Source organism: Populus trichocarpa, chromosome 19, assembly GCF_000002775.5.
Source record: "Populus trichocarpa isolate Nisqually-1 chromosome 19, P.trichocarpa_v4.1, whole genome shotgun sequence".
Taxonomy (NCBI): domain Eukaryota; kingdom Viridiplantae; phylum Streptophyta; class Magnoliopsida; order Malpighiales; family Salicaceae; genus Populus; species Populus trichocarpa.
In genome coordinates, this window is record NC_037303.2 from 1806089 (window position 1) to 1819300 (window position 13212).

The 13212-nt window shown below is 36.3% G+C and overlaps 1 protein-coding gene across 1 annotated transcript; it reads left to right on the top strand.

Annotated features, from left to right (window-relative positions):
- Window positions 1-224: 224 nt before the first annotated feature.
- On the top strand, window positions 225-12130 carry LOC18108063 (myosin-11). The gene is made up of 38 exons (XM_024591309.2): window positions 225-639; window positions 1326-1454; window positions 1821-1964; window positions 2085-2230; window positions 2314-2470; window positions 2602-2660; window positions 2877-3036; window positions 3137-3286; window positions 3363-3499; window positions 3598-3744; window positions 3825-3926; window positions 4042-4099; window positions 4182-4283; window positions 4471-4508; window positions 4702-4828; window positions 4915-5085; window positions 5254-5385; window positions 5584-5693; window positions 5852-5912; window positions 6145-6322; window positions 6493-6698; window positions 6798-6917; window positions 7505-7603; window positions 7859-8080; window positions 8379-8518; window positions 8675-8786; window positions 8872-8916; window positions 9020-9274; window positions 9376-9531; window positions 9622-9819; window positions 9915-10055; window positions 10306-10376; window positions 10457-10556; window positions 10637-10693; window positions 10809-10865; window positions 10964-11044; window positions 11185-11267; window positions 11568-12130. Exons 1-38 carry the CDS (start codon window positions 637-639, stop codon window positions 11689-11691), a joined length of 4578 nt encoding a protein of 1525 aa, XP_024447077.2. The 5' UTR covers window positions 225-636; the 3' UTR covers window positions 11692-12130.
- Window positions 12131-13212: the final 1082 nt, after the last annotated feature.

Sequence of the window (13212 nt, forward strand, 5' to 3'; positions counted from 1 at the left end):
ATCAAATGATAATGTTTTAGATGATGGGTGGATTAAAATCCAACGGCCATGAAGAAGAGATGAAGCATGATCCAATAGGATGAATAGATGGAGGCATTTTAGAGAAGACTTGGTTAGGAGCCACGAATTGGCGCGAAACCAAAGGGAACCAAACCGAACTCAAAGGTCCTCTTGAAGACTGTCTCATCATCTCATACTCATTCACTATCTTTCGTCCACTAAAAACAGAAACTCTCTTCACTCTCCATTCTTTCTTTCTTCCTTCCTCTTCTAAACAAAGATTTAAACCAAAATTTTCAGTTTCTTTTTAGTCCGAACTTGATGTATTTCCTTTAAAAGTCCGTTCTTTTTTTAATCTTTTCCCATATTTGGAATTGGGGTGTAAAAAAGAAGAAAAAGAATTGAACTTGATCTAGTTTTTGTGAAATTATGAATCCAATCCATGTTTGTGCCTAAAAGGGTCTTCAATGGAGGTGCCAACATAGTCATTGCATTGATCTATATATATATATAGATTGGTACGATCAACGAGAGGTGAAGGTAGAATTTTGAGCCAAGAAAGTTGAATGGTTGGATCTTTACATTTTATGAAGATGGAGCTTGCTTAGTCCAAACTTGAATTTAGATTTCTTCAAAATGGTAAGTGGATCGATTTCTTTTTATTATTGTATTTGTTGTTTTACGTGTGATAAGTCTTTGTATGAATCCTTTTTATGAAGGAAGAGTTCATGATACGATCTCATAGTATTGTCGACTTGATCTATCAACAATGTGGCTGCATTGAAGCAGCTTTCATGGGGCTGGAAAATTCATTTATCTTTAATTGTTAATGTGGAGATCACAAATGGTTTAAGCTTGGATAATAGGAACTAGAGTGGAACTCTTTCATGAAGAACAGAACAAGAATGCTAGGAGAAAGCATGATAGAGGGTTATATAAAATATTTTTTTTTGTAATAAGAGCTTAAATTATTAAGTTAAATTATTGTTTTAATATAATATTAAAATTTTATTGATAAAGTGGTCATATCTGCTTTAACAAAAGAGTATACTGTTGAAGTGTTAAAAAAACTGAATATTTACATCAAAATCATTAGAAAATATAAAAAAAAAACATTAATTTTATGCTTTTTCAAGTTAAATGTAATTTTACAATGTAGTTCCAAACGTAAAAACAAATAGTGTTTAATTAGTGTTTGTTTGTTTGATTTCTTTGCATGTATTTAAGGGTGTGACACCAACCATGTAAATATTATGAAAGTAACATTACATTCTAGCCAAATATTCACTTCTTGCACCTTATATGTTTATGCTTTGAATACTCAGGGAAGTAAGGAGAATATAATTGTAGGTTCTCATGTTTGGGTTGAAGACCATGAGTTGGCTTGGCTTGATGGGAAGGTATCAAAGATTACTGGACAGGATGCCGAGATCGAAGCTTCAAATGGGAAGAAGGTGCATCAAATTCCTTAAGTTGTTTCTTTTTTATTCACTTTCTTTTTGCAGCATATCAGTTCATGTAGTTGAAGGTTCTGAAGTAATAAATTTTACTTACATTTTGATTCTTTGTTCCTCTGTAATCATGTTAGGGTTTGCATTCGAGGGACTAGTTCTACATGTTCTGAAATTCAGAAAAATTCTTGTTCTTAGCATCTTTTGTCCTACTAAACTGGCCATGCATGTCTCCATCGCTAAAACAAGTGATTAAAACTAATCTTGCAGTGATATTTATGATTTAGTCCTAAAAATCTTCATATCTCATTTTAATAGTTGAGTTTTTCTAGCTTCCTGACATTGTCTTTCCTGTTTTGCTAACAAAAGGTCACGGCAAAATTATCGAAAATATATCCGAAAGATATGGAAGCTCCTGCTGGTGGAGTTGATGACATGACAAAGCTTTCTTACTTGCACGAGCCTGGAGTTCTGGAGAACCTGAAAACAAGATATGAGCTGAATGAAATCTATGTAAATCTTCCTTCCCCTTCATGCTAATAATACATCCAACATTGCTCTAAATTAAAAAAAAAAATGATTTCCGATTCAATGATCTGTGTAACAATATAAACCTCTGCCTTTCGATCTCAGACGTATACTGGAAATATTCTTATTGCCATCAATCCATTTCAAAGACTGCCCCATCTCTATGATGGTCACATGATGCAACAATACAAGGGAGCACCATTTGGAGAGTTAAGTCCTCATGTTTTTGCGGTTGCTGATGTTTCATACAGGTAATTCCTATTCCCATTTGTCATTCCATGTCATTTTCTTTATAAATGGAAGCATAATCAATGAAATGCTTTGTTAAATTCAGGGCAATGGTCATTGAAGGGAAGAGCAATTCCATTTTGGTCAGTGGTGAAAGTGGTGCGGGTAAAACCGAGACCACGAAAATGCTTATGAGGTACCTTGCATTTTTAGGCGGTCGAGCTGCCACTGAAGGACGAACAGTTGAACAACAAGTTCTTGAAGTATGTTTGAACATTCATCTTTCGTTCTAACCTTTAGAGTTTCACTGTTTCATTTTATCTTCTACTGGGGTATTCCTTTCATTTCACACAGGCATCTGATTAGACTTTTCTGTTATCTGATCTGATTGCAGTCAAATCCAGTCCTTGAAGCATTCGGGAATGCTAAAACTGTTAGAAATAACAATTCCAGGTGAGATAATTCACTTTGACATGAAATGAGTATCAGCTAAAATTGCTACATGCGCGCATGCTTTAGCATCAAATCTTCCACAACAATGAAGGGCTAATTTTTTCCCGACATGAACATACCTCCAATAATTTTATTGACAATTTCATCAAGAAGTTTCAAAACTATATTCATTGGTGTTTTTGCATTGATGTGTTCCTAAAATTAATACTGGTGCAGCCGTTTTGGTAAATTTGTTGAGATCCAGTTTGACAAGCACGGAAGAATTTCTGGAGCTGCCATCAGAACTTACCTTCTAGAGAGATCTCGTGTTTGCCAAGTTTCCAATCCTGAGCGCAACTACCATTGTTTTTACCTTCTTTGTGCCGCACCACAGGAGGTAACTTTCTGGTGAAATGAGAGCTCCAACTGTGATTTTATAGCTAATGGCGCGTGTTTATCAAGCCAGTTTGATACAAGTTCTAACTTACTGTTAACAGGAAATAGAGAGGTATAAGTTGGGGAGCCCAAAATCATTCCACTATCTTAACCAGTCAACTTGCTTTGAACTAGTTGGTGTAAGCGATGCGCATGACTACCTTGCCACAAGAAGAGCTATGGATATTGTTGGAATAAGTGCAAGGGAGCAGGTATAGCTTTTGAAGTAATATGCTTTTGACTGCTGCCAGTCGGTCCGGCATCTTACTCTCTTTCCCTCTCTCCCAGGAAGCAATTTTCAGAGTTGTTGCTGCAGTCCTTCATATTGGAAATATTGATTTTGCTAAGGGAAAGGAAGTTGATTCATCGGTACCTAAAGATGATCAATCTAAATTCCATCTCAAAACAACTGCGGAGCTGCTAATGTACAACATCTAATTTTCATACATAAGCATGGATGGTATCTGATGTGTTTGCTTTCATGTTAGATGTTATTGCCACATCTTTTGTTTTTTTTTTTCAGGTGTGATCCTGTTGCCTTGGAAGATGCATTATGCAAGCGTGTCATGATCACTCCCGAGGAGGTTATCAAGCGAAGTCTTGATCCTCAAAGTGCGGTGATTAGCAGGGATGGTTTAGCTAAGACGATTTATTCTCGTTTATTTGATTGGTAAGACATTAATGTCTTCCATTGATGTCCTTTGTAACTTAAGGAGTCTTACGATGTTAAATTTGTTGGGTCATGTGCAGGATAGTGGATAAGATTAATAATTCCATTGGACAAGATCCTAACTCAAAATCTCTGATTGGCGTCCTCGACATCTACGGTTTTGAAAGCTTCAAGACAAATAGGCAAGAACCGATGAAAGCTAGATGCATATAATTGAATGGATGGTGTTATTCTTACATAGATTACAGGAACTACTCGGACAGTTCTTGTAACAATTTTACAATCCTTTCTTTGCAGCTTTGAGCAGTTCTGTATTAATTACACAAACGAGAAGTTGCAGCAGCATTTCAACCAGGTAATCCTGCAGACCATGTTGACCATTTAGCTAGAGTCATTTTCAACTATCTAACTAAAGAAGGTTTGGTAATGACTCTCAGCACGTCTTCAAAATGGAACAAGAGGAATACACAAAAGAGCAGATTGATTGGAGCTACATTGAGTTTGTCGATAATCAAGATGTCTTGGATCTTATTGAAAAGGTTTTTCCCCCATGATTCACATTTTCTCTTTTCTTCTATACCTAGATCGTTGACAAAGGACTGTGATGGGGCATGCACGTGCAAGTTTTGAGCACTCTTCAAACTATTTTTAAAATTGTTTTTGTCACATTTTGCACACCATTGCTCCTATCATTTACTTGTCTATTTTTTTCTTGGGATCCTGCAGAAACCAGGTGGGATAGTAGCTCTCCTTGATGAAGCTTGGTATGTTACTTTAATCCATGCTTTCCAGGATAATTTGCATCAAAATGCAAAGAGTTCTGGCTGTAATTCCCACTTAAAATAATTTAGAAATTTCCACGTATCTCTTGTCAGCTGCATGTTGTTTCTTTCTTTAATCTTCTTGTCGAAGATCAAATTGGTTTCTCAATTCTTGTTAACAATGTCTTCTTTTCAGCATGTTTCCCAAGTCGACACATGAAACATTTTCAAACAAGCTTTATCAAACATATAAAGTTCACAAGCGCTTTATCAAGCCAAAATTGTCTCGCACGGATTTCACCATTGCTCATTATGCTGGAGAGGTAAGCTCTATCGATAAAACATTAGTAGTATATACTTGCATGATTTGAACTGTGGCTACTTTAAGATTATTTTCTCGCATTTTCAGGTCCAGTATCAATCCGACCACTTTTTGGACAAGAACAAAGACTATGTAGTTCCCGAACATCAAGATTTGTTGGGTGTTTCCAAATGTCCTTTTGTAGCAGGTCTTTTCCCTCCACTTCCAGTAGAGACAAGCAAATCTTCAAAGTTCTCTTCGATTGGTTCTCGTTTTAAGGTAATTTTCCTATGTTATCTAGATGACAAAGGCAGTTGCTTTTTTCTTACATAAACACCAGTTGATCTGATAGTCTATAGTACCCCCTATGTCTTTTGTCAGAAATATTGTATGCTTTCATGTAGTTCAGGAATTGAGAACTGACATTCTGTATTCAAAATGATGCAGCTACAACTTCAACAACTAATGGAAACATTAAATTCTACTGAACCTCACTACATAAGATGTGTTAAGCCAAACAATCAGCTAAAACCTGCCATATTTGAGAATATCAATATCATGCAGCAATTGCGTTGTGGTGTAAGTACAAGATAACATTGCTTCATAGTACAGATTGTTTTCTCAAAATGTTTCTGTTTCTCTACTTCTTTTGCAAAAAATGGATACAAATTATCCAATTCCATTTTCAATCTGACATTTATTTAGTTTCGAGGTGGTTTTCACACAAATTCTTGCTTGTTTTATTTGTTAATTTATTACTAATGGCTGTTCATGTAGGGTGTTTTAGAAGCAATCCGAATTAGTATGGCTGGATACCCTACTCGTCGCCCTTTCTTTGAATTCGTAAATCGATTTGGACTTCTTTTCCCCGAGGCTTTGGCAGGAAGGTAAGCAATCTGTTCTAGGATAAAATGCTGCTTAAGTAGATGATATTTGAGACTTCTTTCACTGTAAAGTTGCGGCCACTTCTTAATAATTTATTGAATTTTCTGATTACACTTGAAAAATATGTGGATTTATTATATATAAAATTTATTGTGAGCAGCTATGACGAAAAGGTTGCTTGCAAAAAGATTTTGGAAAAGAAGGGACTTCAAGGGTTCCAGGTAATCCTGAAGTTTCTTTGCTTTCGCTGGTAATAGCAGATAATGTAGGATATCATTATGAGAGTGTTTTTCTGATGTGAAAGCAACACGAATGACGTGTAACACATGATTCACAGTTGATGTCTATGTTACAAATTAATGGAAATCATTCATCCAGTCACATACATGTTTCAAAATAATCGAAGCCCTTGGTCAGAACTGTTTATTCAATTTGCCCTGGTTTGGCTTGCAGATAGGTAAAACTAAGGTATTCTTGAGAGCTGGTCAGATGGCTGAATTGGATGCAAGAAGAGCTGAGGTACTCAACAATGCAGCAAAAACCATCCAGGGGTGTGTACAGACGCATTATGCTCGTAAAAGGTTTATTGCGTTGCGGAAGGCTACTGTATTGGTGCAATCACTATGGAGAGGTGATTCATTAGAAAATCTAATAGCTTAACCTGGTTTAGAAATGCATTTTTTTTGTCTTTGATATTTCAATCATCTTTTTTCTTAATTCCATGTGTACTTTTTGTTTCCTGTTCTTCTGCAAACATTTTTTGCCTTGACTTATTTCACATGAATTTGTATGATTTTGTAGGAAGACTGGCTTGCAAAATTTTTGACAGAATGAGGAGGGAGGCAGCTGCTATAAAAATTCAGAAGCATACACGTAAATATGCAGCCAGAACAGCCTACAAGAAACTTCATGTATCTGCACTTGTCGTGCAAACAGGTTTAAGAGCTATGATTGCTCGCAAGGAATTCAGATTTAGGAAACGAACTAAAGCTGCAACCATTATCCAGGTTATCCCCCTTGACAATACATAACTTATTCATTAATTCTCTACTTTCTGGTGTTCCAGCAGTCAAATATAGCACTCTTTACTTGGATAAGCAATGCAGGCCCGGTGGCGCTGTCATAAAGCTGTTTCCTACTATAAGAGGCTAAAGAGAGGTGCAGTTGTCACACAAACAGGATGGAGGTGTAGAGTTGCTAGAAGAGAGCTAAGGTTGCTCAAAATGGTCAGTATTGTTCAATGTTTTATCTATAGGGCTTTAAAAGGTTTATCATTTCCATGTGTAATTTTCAACTTTATGTTTGCAACCTATTGATCTAAGGGAATAACATAATTTAACGAATATAATTTCACAAACGCTTATATCAACTGTACTTCATTAGATAATCTTAGCATATTGGTTAACAAATGATTAGCAATTAAATGAAATTAAACCGAGTTCTTCAAGATTTCGAGATGGTAGTGCTAATGAACAGCCAAAAGTTTCAGTCAAGTGTTTGTTGTAAGCCAGAAACACGGTGTTTGTGCATGAGCTACAAATTGAATTGTTGAACGCTTACTCCGAGCCATATTGGCTTAGTTCAATAATAGAAACAGATGATATTTCGATAAGAATTAACATGAACAATAGGCCACCCTTGACACCTTTCGGTCTTTCATAGTCATGACAAAGCCAACAACTACAAGCATATATTGGATACGAATAGTATGTCTTGCACAGCATTTCTTTCCTGCTAAATGCTTGAGACCTGTATCACTTTTTGCCTGTGGTTTTAAATAGGATTATTGACATACATCTCCAATTTCTCGCAGGCTGCAAGAGACACCGGCGCACTAAGAGAAGCCAAAGACAAGCTTGAAAAACATGTAGAGGAACTCACATGGCGTTTACAACTCGAAAAACGATTAAGGGTAACATGTTCTGCAGAATGATATTTTCCAAAGAGAATGTTCTTGGTTATGTGTAAATTTACAACATATTGCGAAAGCATTATGCTAACACAACATCCAGCAGGATAGTACGATTTTGAGTCTAAATGGAAAATTATTTGACATCAACATCCTTCAATTATTACCTGATCATTTATGACTAGAAGAAATTGTTGCTTTTAGCTTTGGATTTTGATGATTATCTGCTCATGCCAAGGCTTGAAATCATTGATGCAGACCGATTTGGAAGAAGCAAGAGCGCAAGAGGCAGTGAAATTCCAGAATTCATTGGAAGAAATGAAAATTAAAATAGAAGAAGCCAATGCTTTGATAGTCAAGGAGAGGGAGGCTGCAAAGAATGCTATTAATGAGGCACCTCCTGTAATTAAAGAAACTCAAGTACTCGTTGAAGATACTAAGAAAATTGATTCTCTAACAGACGAAGTAGAAAACCTAAAGGTAAGAAGTTTTGATCTTGTAATGAAATAAATAGCATTTTTCTTGTAGAATCAAACACGCGATATCAAGTAGTCATTTCATTTTCAAATGAAGAAACATGTTCGGAAAATAATGCATCAGTTAGCGAAATCCCTTTCCACAATAAGGATTCATTAGAATCAATGTATGCATGTTTATCATTCATCTAGTACTAAAAACACTTTTGAGTTTGCACAGGTTTTGGTTTATTGTACGTACACTAGCTGCAAAATTTGTTATTTCATTTAGTCAATCTTGTCACTGGTCTCATGCCCTGCAGGTCACGTTAGATTATGAGAAACAAAGAGCTGATGATACTCAAAAGAAATACAGTGAAGTACAAGAGATTAGCGAAGAAAGACGGGTGAAATTGGAAGAGACGGAGAAAAAGGTTCAACAACTTCAGGAATCCTTGCAAAGGTAGGACGCAAGAATAGTTTCTCTTGACTGCTTTATTTTAATATTGGAGAAACCACTTGCATGCCGAAAACTATAATTCTCCTGCACAGCAGACTTTTGAGGTTCTAATTATTATCTGTCCCATGGAAAATATTAATCTGTACCTTTTATTATCAGGCTAGAAGAGAAACTTACCAATTTAGAGTCGGAGAATAAAGTCCTACGGCAACAGGCTCTGTCCATGGCACCCAACAAGTTCCTCTCAGGACGCTCCAGATCAGTAATGCAGGTACTTGTTTACAGTGTCATATTAGACTTTGAATTTTCTGTTACAGAACGAGTTAGAGCTTTTTTCATTTTCTGATATTTGGCAGAGGGTTGAAAGTCATATTCCAGTTGATGCTGCAAGAACAAGTTTGGTAAGCATTGATCACATAATAATCCATCTTCAGTTTTTTGAGTTCCTGTAATGTTCTTTCTTGACTCTTTTTCTGTTACTGTTTACCTGATCAAATGGATTAGGATCTGCAGAGCCCTTCAGTGAACCACAGGGAGCACTCTGAAGTAGATGATAAACCACAGAAGTCATTAAATGAGAAACAACAGGAGAACCAGGAGTTGCTCATTCGTTGCGTCGCACAACACCTAGGCTTTGCAGGGAATAGACCTATAGCTGCTTGTATCATATACAAGTGCCTTTTGCAGTGGAGATCATTTGAAGTTGAGCGAACCAGTGTGTTTGATCGGATCATCCAGACCATAGGCCATGCTATTGAGGTTTGAAATTCCAAAACTTGGGCATTAAAGTTTTTATTTATTACCATTCTTTTCCACCATAAGTCGCCCCTTTTCACAAGTTGTTTTAATTTGAACATCAGACCCAGGATAACAATGATAGCTTGGCCTATTGGTTATCCAATGCCTCAACACTTCTCTTACTGCTTCAACGTACATTGAAAGCAAGTGGTGCAGCAGGAATGGCTCCACAGCGCCGACGATCATCATCAGCTACTATATTTGGAAGAATGACACAGGTATGCACAATTCTGATTGAAATCACCAAAAGCCAACCGGAAAATTTATTTTCTTTACTAAATTCAGGTGTCTATGCTATGTTCCTTTAGAGTTTCCGTGGAGCTCCACAAGGAGTCAATCTATCCTTGATCAATAATGGTGGAGTGGACACTTTGCGGCAAGTTGAAGCCAAGTACCCCGCTTTGCTTTTCAAGCAGCAGCTTACAGCATATGTAGAAAAAATTTATGGAATGATTCGGGATAATCTGAAGAAAGAAATATCTCCTTTGCTTGGATTATGCATCCAGGTATATTTTCTATGCAATTATGCTTCCACGAACATGTTTAAATTATTTTTTTGTAAATTTCTTAGATAGCATTTGTTTGAACACAATTTACATAGGCACCAAGAACATCCAGAGCAAGCTTAGTGAAGGGGGCACGCTCAGTAGCCAACACTGCAGCCCAGCAAGCCCTGATTGCTCACTGGCAAGGGATTGTGAAGAGCCTTGGAAACTTCTTAAGCACTTTGAAATCTAATCATGTAAGAGACCTCCCTTTTTCTGTGCTTTGTTATCAGAGTGTCCCTACTTTCTGCATCGCTTATGTAGTATGGATCAGCTGTTTTATAGTCATCTCGACCTATTTGTGAAGGGTAGAGATGACAGGAAGATGACCTCTGAGGGAACATTGGAATCTAGTAGGGATCGGCTGTCATTTTTTTTTAATAGATTTTCAGAACTTTTTAACATTATGTGAAATGTAAATTAATTTTCCTATGATTCTTTTTCTAGGTACCCCCATTTTTAGTTCGTAAGGTGTTCACGCAGATATTTTCCTTCATCAATGTTCAACTATTCAACAGGTATTCAGTCTATTATCCCATTTTCGTTTGTCTTCTACTGTGGCCATAATTTTGGTTATTTATGAACCTTTTTTTGGCAGCCTTCTATTAAGAAGAGAATGCTGTTCATTTAGCAATGGTGAATATGTTAAAACTGGGTTGGCCGAATTGGAGCACTGGTGTTACAACGCAACAGATGAGGTACCTGGGATTCATTTGCTCACATTCTGTGATCATAACCTATAAGAAACACTAACAAAAACGAAAATATATAAACGCAGTATGCAGGTTCATCCTGGGATGAGCTCAAGCATATTAGACAGGCTATCGGGTTTCTGGTATCTTTTTGTTCTTTATTAATTTACCAGTTCTTCCACTAGATCACAATTACACGTCAAGATAATGAATAAGAAAAGCAAATGACATGTTCCATTTGATCCTTTTCTGATGTAGGTTATTCATCAGAAGCCGAAGAAAACTTTGGATGAGATAAGCCATGACCTGTGCCCGGTGAGTGATGAATTCTTATCTAAGAGTGCCTAGATATACTCTTTTCTTATGTTGTCATCTTCACTATATGCCATAACCAAATTAAACTCTATATGCAGGTTCTAAGTATCCAGCAGCTATACCGTATCAGTACCATGTACTGGGATGACAAGTACGGCACACACAGTGTGTCCACCGATGTAAGTTCTTATCGATGCCATTACTACACTAGGTTATAGTCATCTTTGTCACATGGGAACATTAGTAACCATTTCCGTATTCCGTTTGAGGAAAAACTGATCCAGTTGAGTTTTCCCATGTGTATGCTTTTGTGCTGCAGGTTATATCGAATATGAGGGTGCTGATGACGGAAGATTCGAATAATGCAGTTAGCAGTTCTTTCCTGCTGGATGATGATTCAAGGTCAGCAAACAATATTAGCTTCTCCTTTACCTTCTGCATCATTGAACCTTTTTTTATTTTATTAATTTCAACTTGTGATGCACATTTTCTGATACCCAACTAGAATTCTAATTAGCTGGAAACTTTCATCAAGAAACCAGTGCTCTCCACTTGCATTGAAATCAGCTAAAAATCTTATTAATGGACAGAAGCTTATGAATGTTTCTTTGGCAAAAGAAGAGGCATCTCCTCAACCAGTTTTGCATGTACCCTGACCTTGAGGCTGTCGCTGACCTATTACAAAATTTTTCATGTTTGCAGCATTCCATTTTCAGTTGATGACTTATCAAAGTCCATGGAACAAATTGACATTGCTGACATTGAACCACCACCTCTGATTCGCGAGAACTCGGGCTTTAGTTTCTTGCTGCCGCGCATCGAATAAACATCATCACACTGCAGAAATGGATTGATTTCTATTCGTTGGTCTCTCATTACTGAAAGATGTAAATTCAACCCTCAAGCTCCTCAACTGTAGATGGTCTCCTGGGAGGTTATTCATTTTCAGAGATTTTGCCTTACACTAGACATTACGACAATTCCTTTGAAATTCTTTTCTATAGGTAGTCCATTGCTACAAAAAGGGATGCCATTGCTCCCATATCAATGTAGTGACATTTCTTCATTTTGTTGTACAACTAGCTGACATTTTTGAAGGGAGAAAAAATAATGCTTGTGAAAGAAGATTAGGATTTGAAGAATTTGCGATAGGGATGCGATATTAGGCTTTCCGAGCAAAAGGACTAACTAATTATTCTGGTAAAAACACCGGGACTGAGTGACAATTTACTCTTTTTTCTCTATATAATTCTGTAATCAATCCAGTCCTGGTAAAATTGTGATGGTGCGGCTTAAGGATTAGTGTTCATATGAAAATACAGCACTTAATCCTTATCATTCCTTGTTGGTAATCATTGAAGTTACAAAAATCTCTGATTCTCTCCTTTAATGGATCCTACATTGGTGGTAGATAATGCTAACCCTCAACTGTGGTTCAGGGTTAGCATCGCCTTTGCTGCTGGCCATCAGGAATCGGGCTCTGGCCATGCAGCTCCAATGCAACATAACACCAGCGTCGCCTTTGCTGCTGCTGATGGAGGATCATGCAGCTCTTCTGTTCAAGTTATTCCAACACATGGCAGTTCTCATAATTGTTGAGGTATAAAAAGAAGACAAGGAAGATGAAAATATATTGTGAAACGTGTCATGGAGGGATAAAATTGATTTTTTTTTTTCTGTCATTGCGTCAAAACTAGGATTTTTTTTCCCATAAATATCCATTTAAACATTTCATAATTTTAATTTTTATATTCACATCCGGATTATTGATTTTAATTAATTTTAACAAAAAATGATGAAAAAAGGGATTGAACGAAAAATATATATATTTTTAGAGAAAGATGGTATAAATAAATAAAAAATAGTATAAATATATTTTTATCCAATTTTCTATTATATTAAAAAGAAGGGGCAAAGAGGTTCTGCTTGAGTGAGCCTTCTTGTCATGGAATTAAGCCACATTCCGAGGATCAACTGTTTGGTTATTTTTCATTAGTCTTCCTCTTCCCCTCATTAATGGAAAAAAAACCAAAAAAAAAACGATAAGCTTTTCGTTGATCAAAGAAATAGGAAATCATATCAAATGAGATCCATCAAGCAGAGTTAGAGCCGGGCACAAGCAAGCCACGAGCCACATTTCTTGACATCAGAAGTGCCAATTTTTCATGCGTGGAGAATTATTGAGCTCTATTTATTTTTATTTTTGCATTCTAAAATTATTTTAAAAAAAAATTAATTAATATTTTATTATCAAAAATAAATTTTAAAAAATAAAAAATATATTTTAAAAAACAACTACTACCGAACTTTAACATATAAAAAAATCAATTTAGTTAACTAAATAGAT

Bases quoted from the DNA above. Each gene is read 5' to 3' on its own strand.
- LOC18108063 (XM_024591309.2), top strand. The intron at 1,965-2,084 runs GTAAATCTTCCT...TTTCGATCTCAG, and splicing joins ATGAGCTGAATGAAATCTAT to ACGTATACTGGAAATATTCT. The intron at 10,377-10,456 runs GTATTCAGTCTA...TTTTTTTGGCAG, and splicing joins AATGTTCAACTATTCAACAG to CCTTCTATTAAGAAGAGAAT.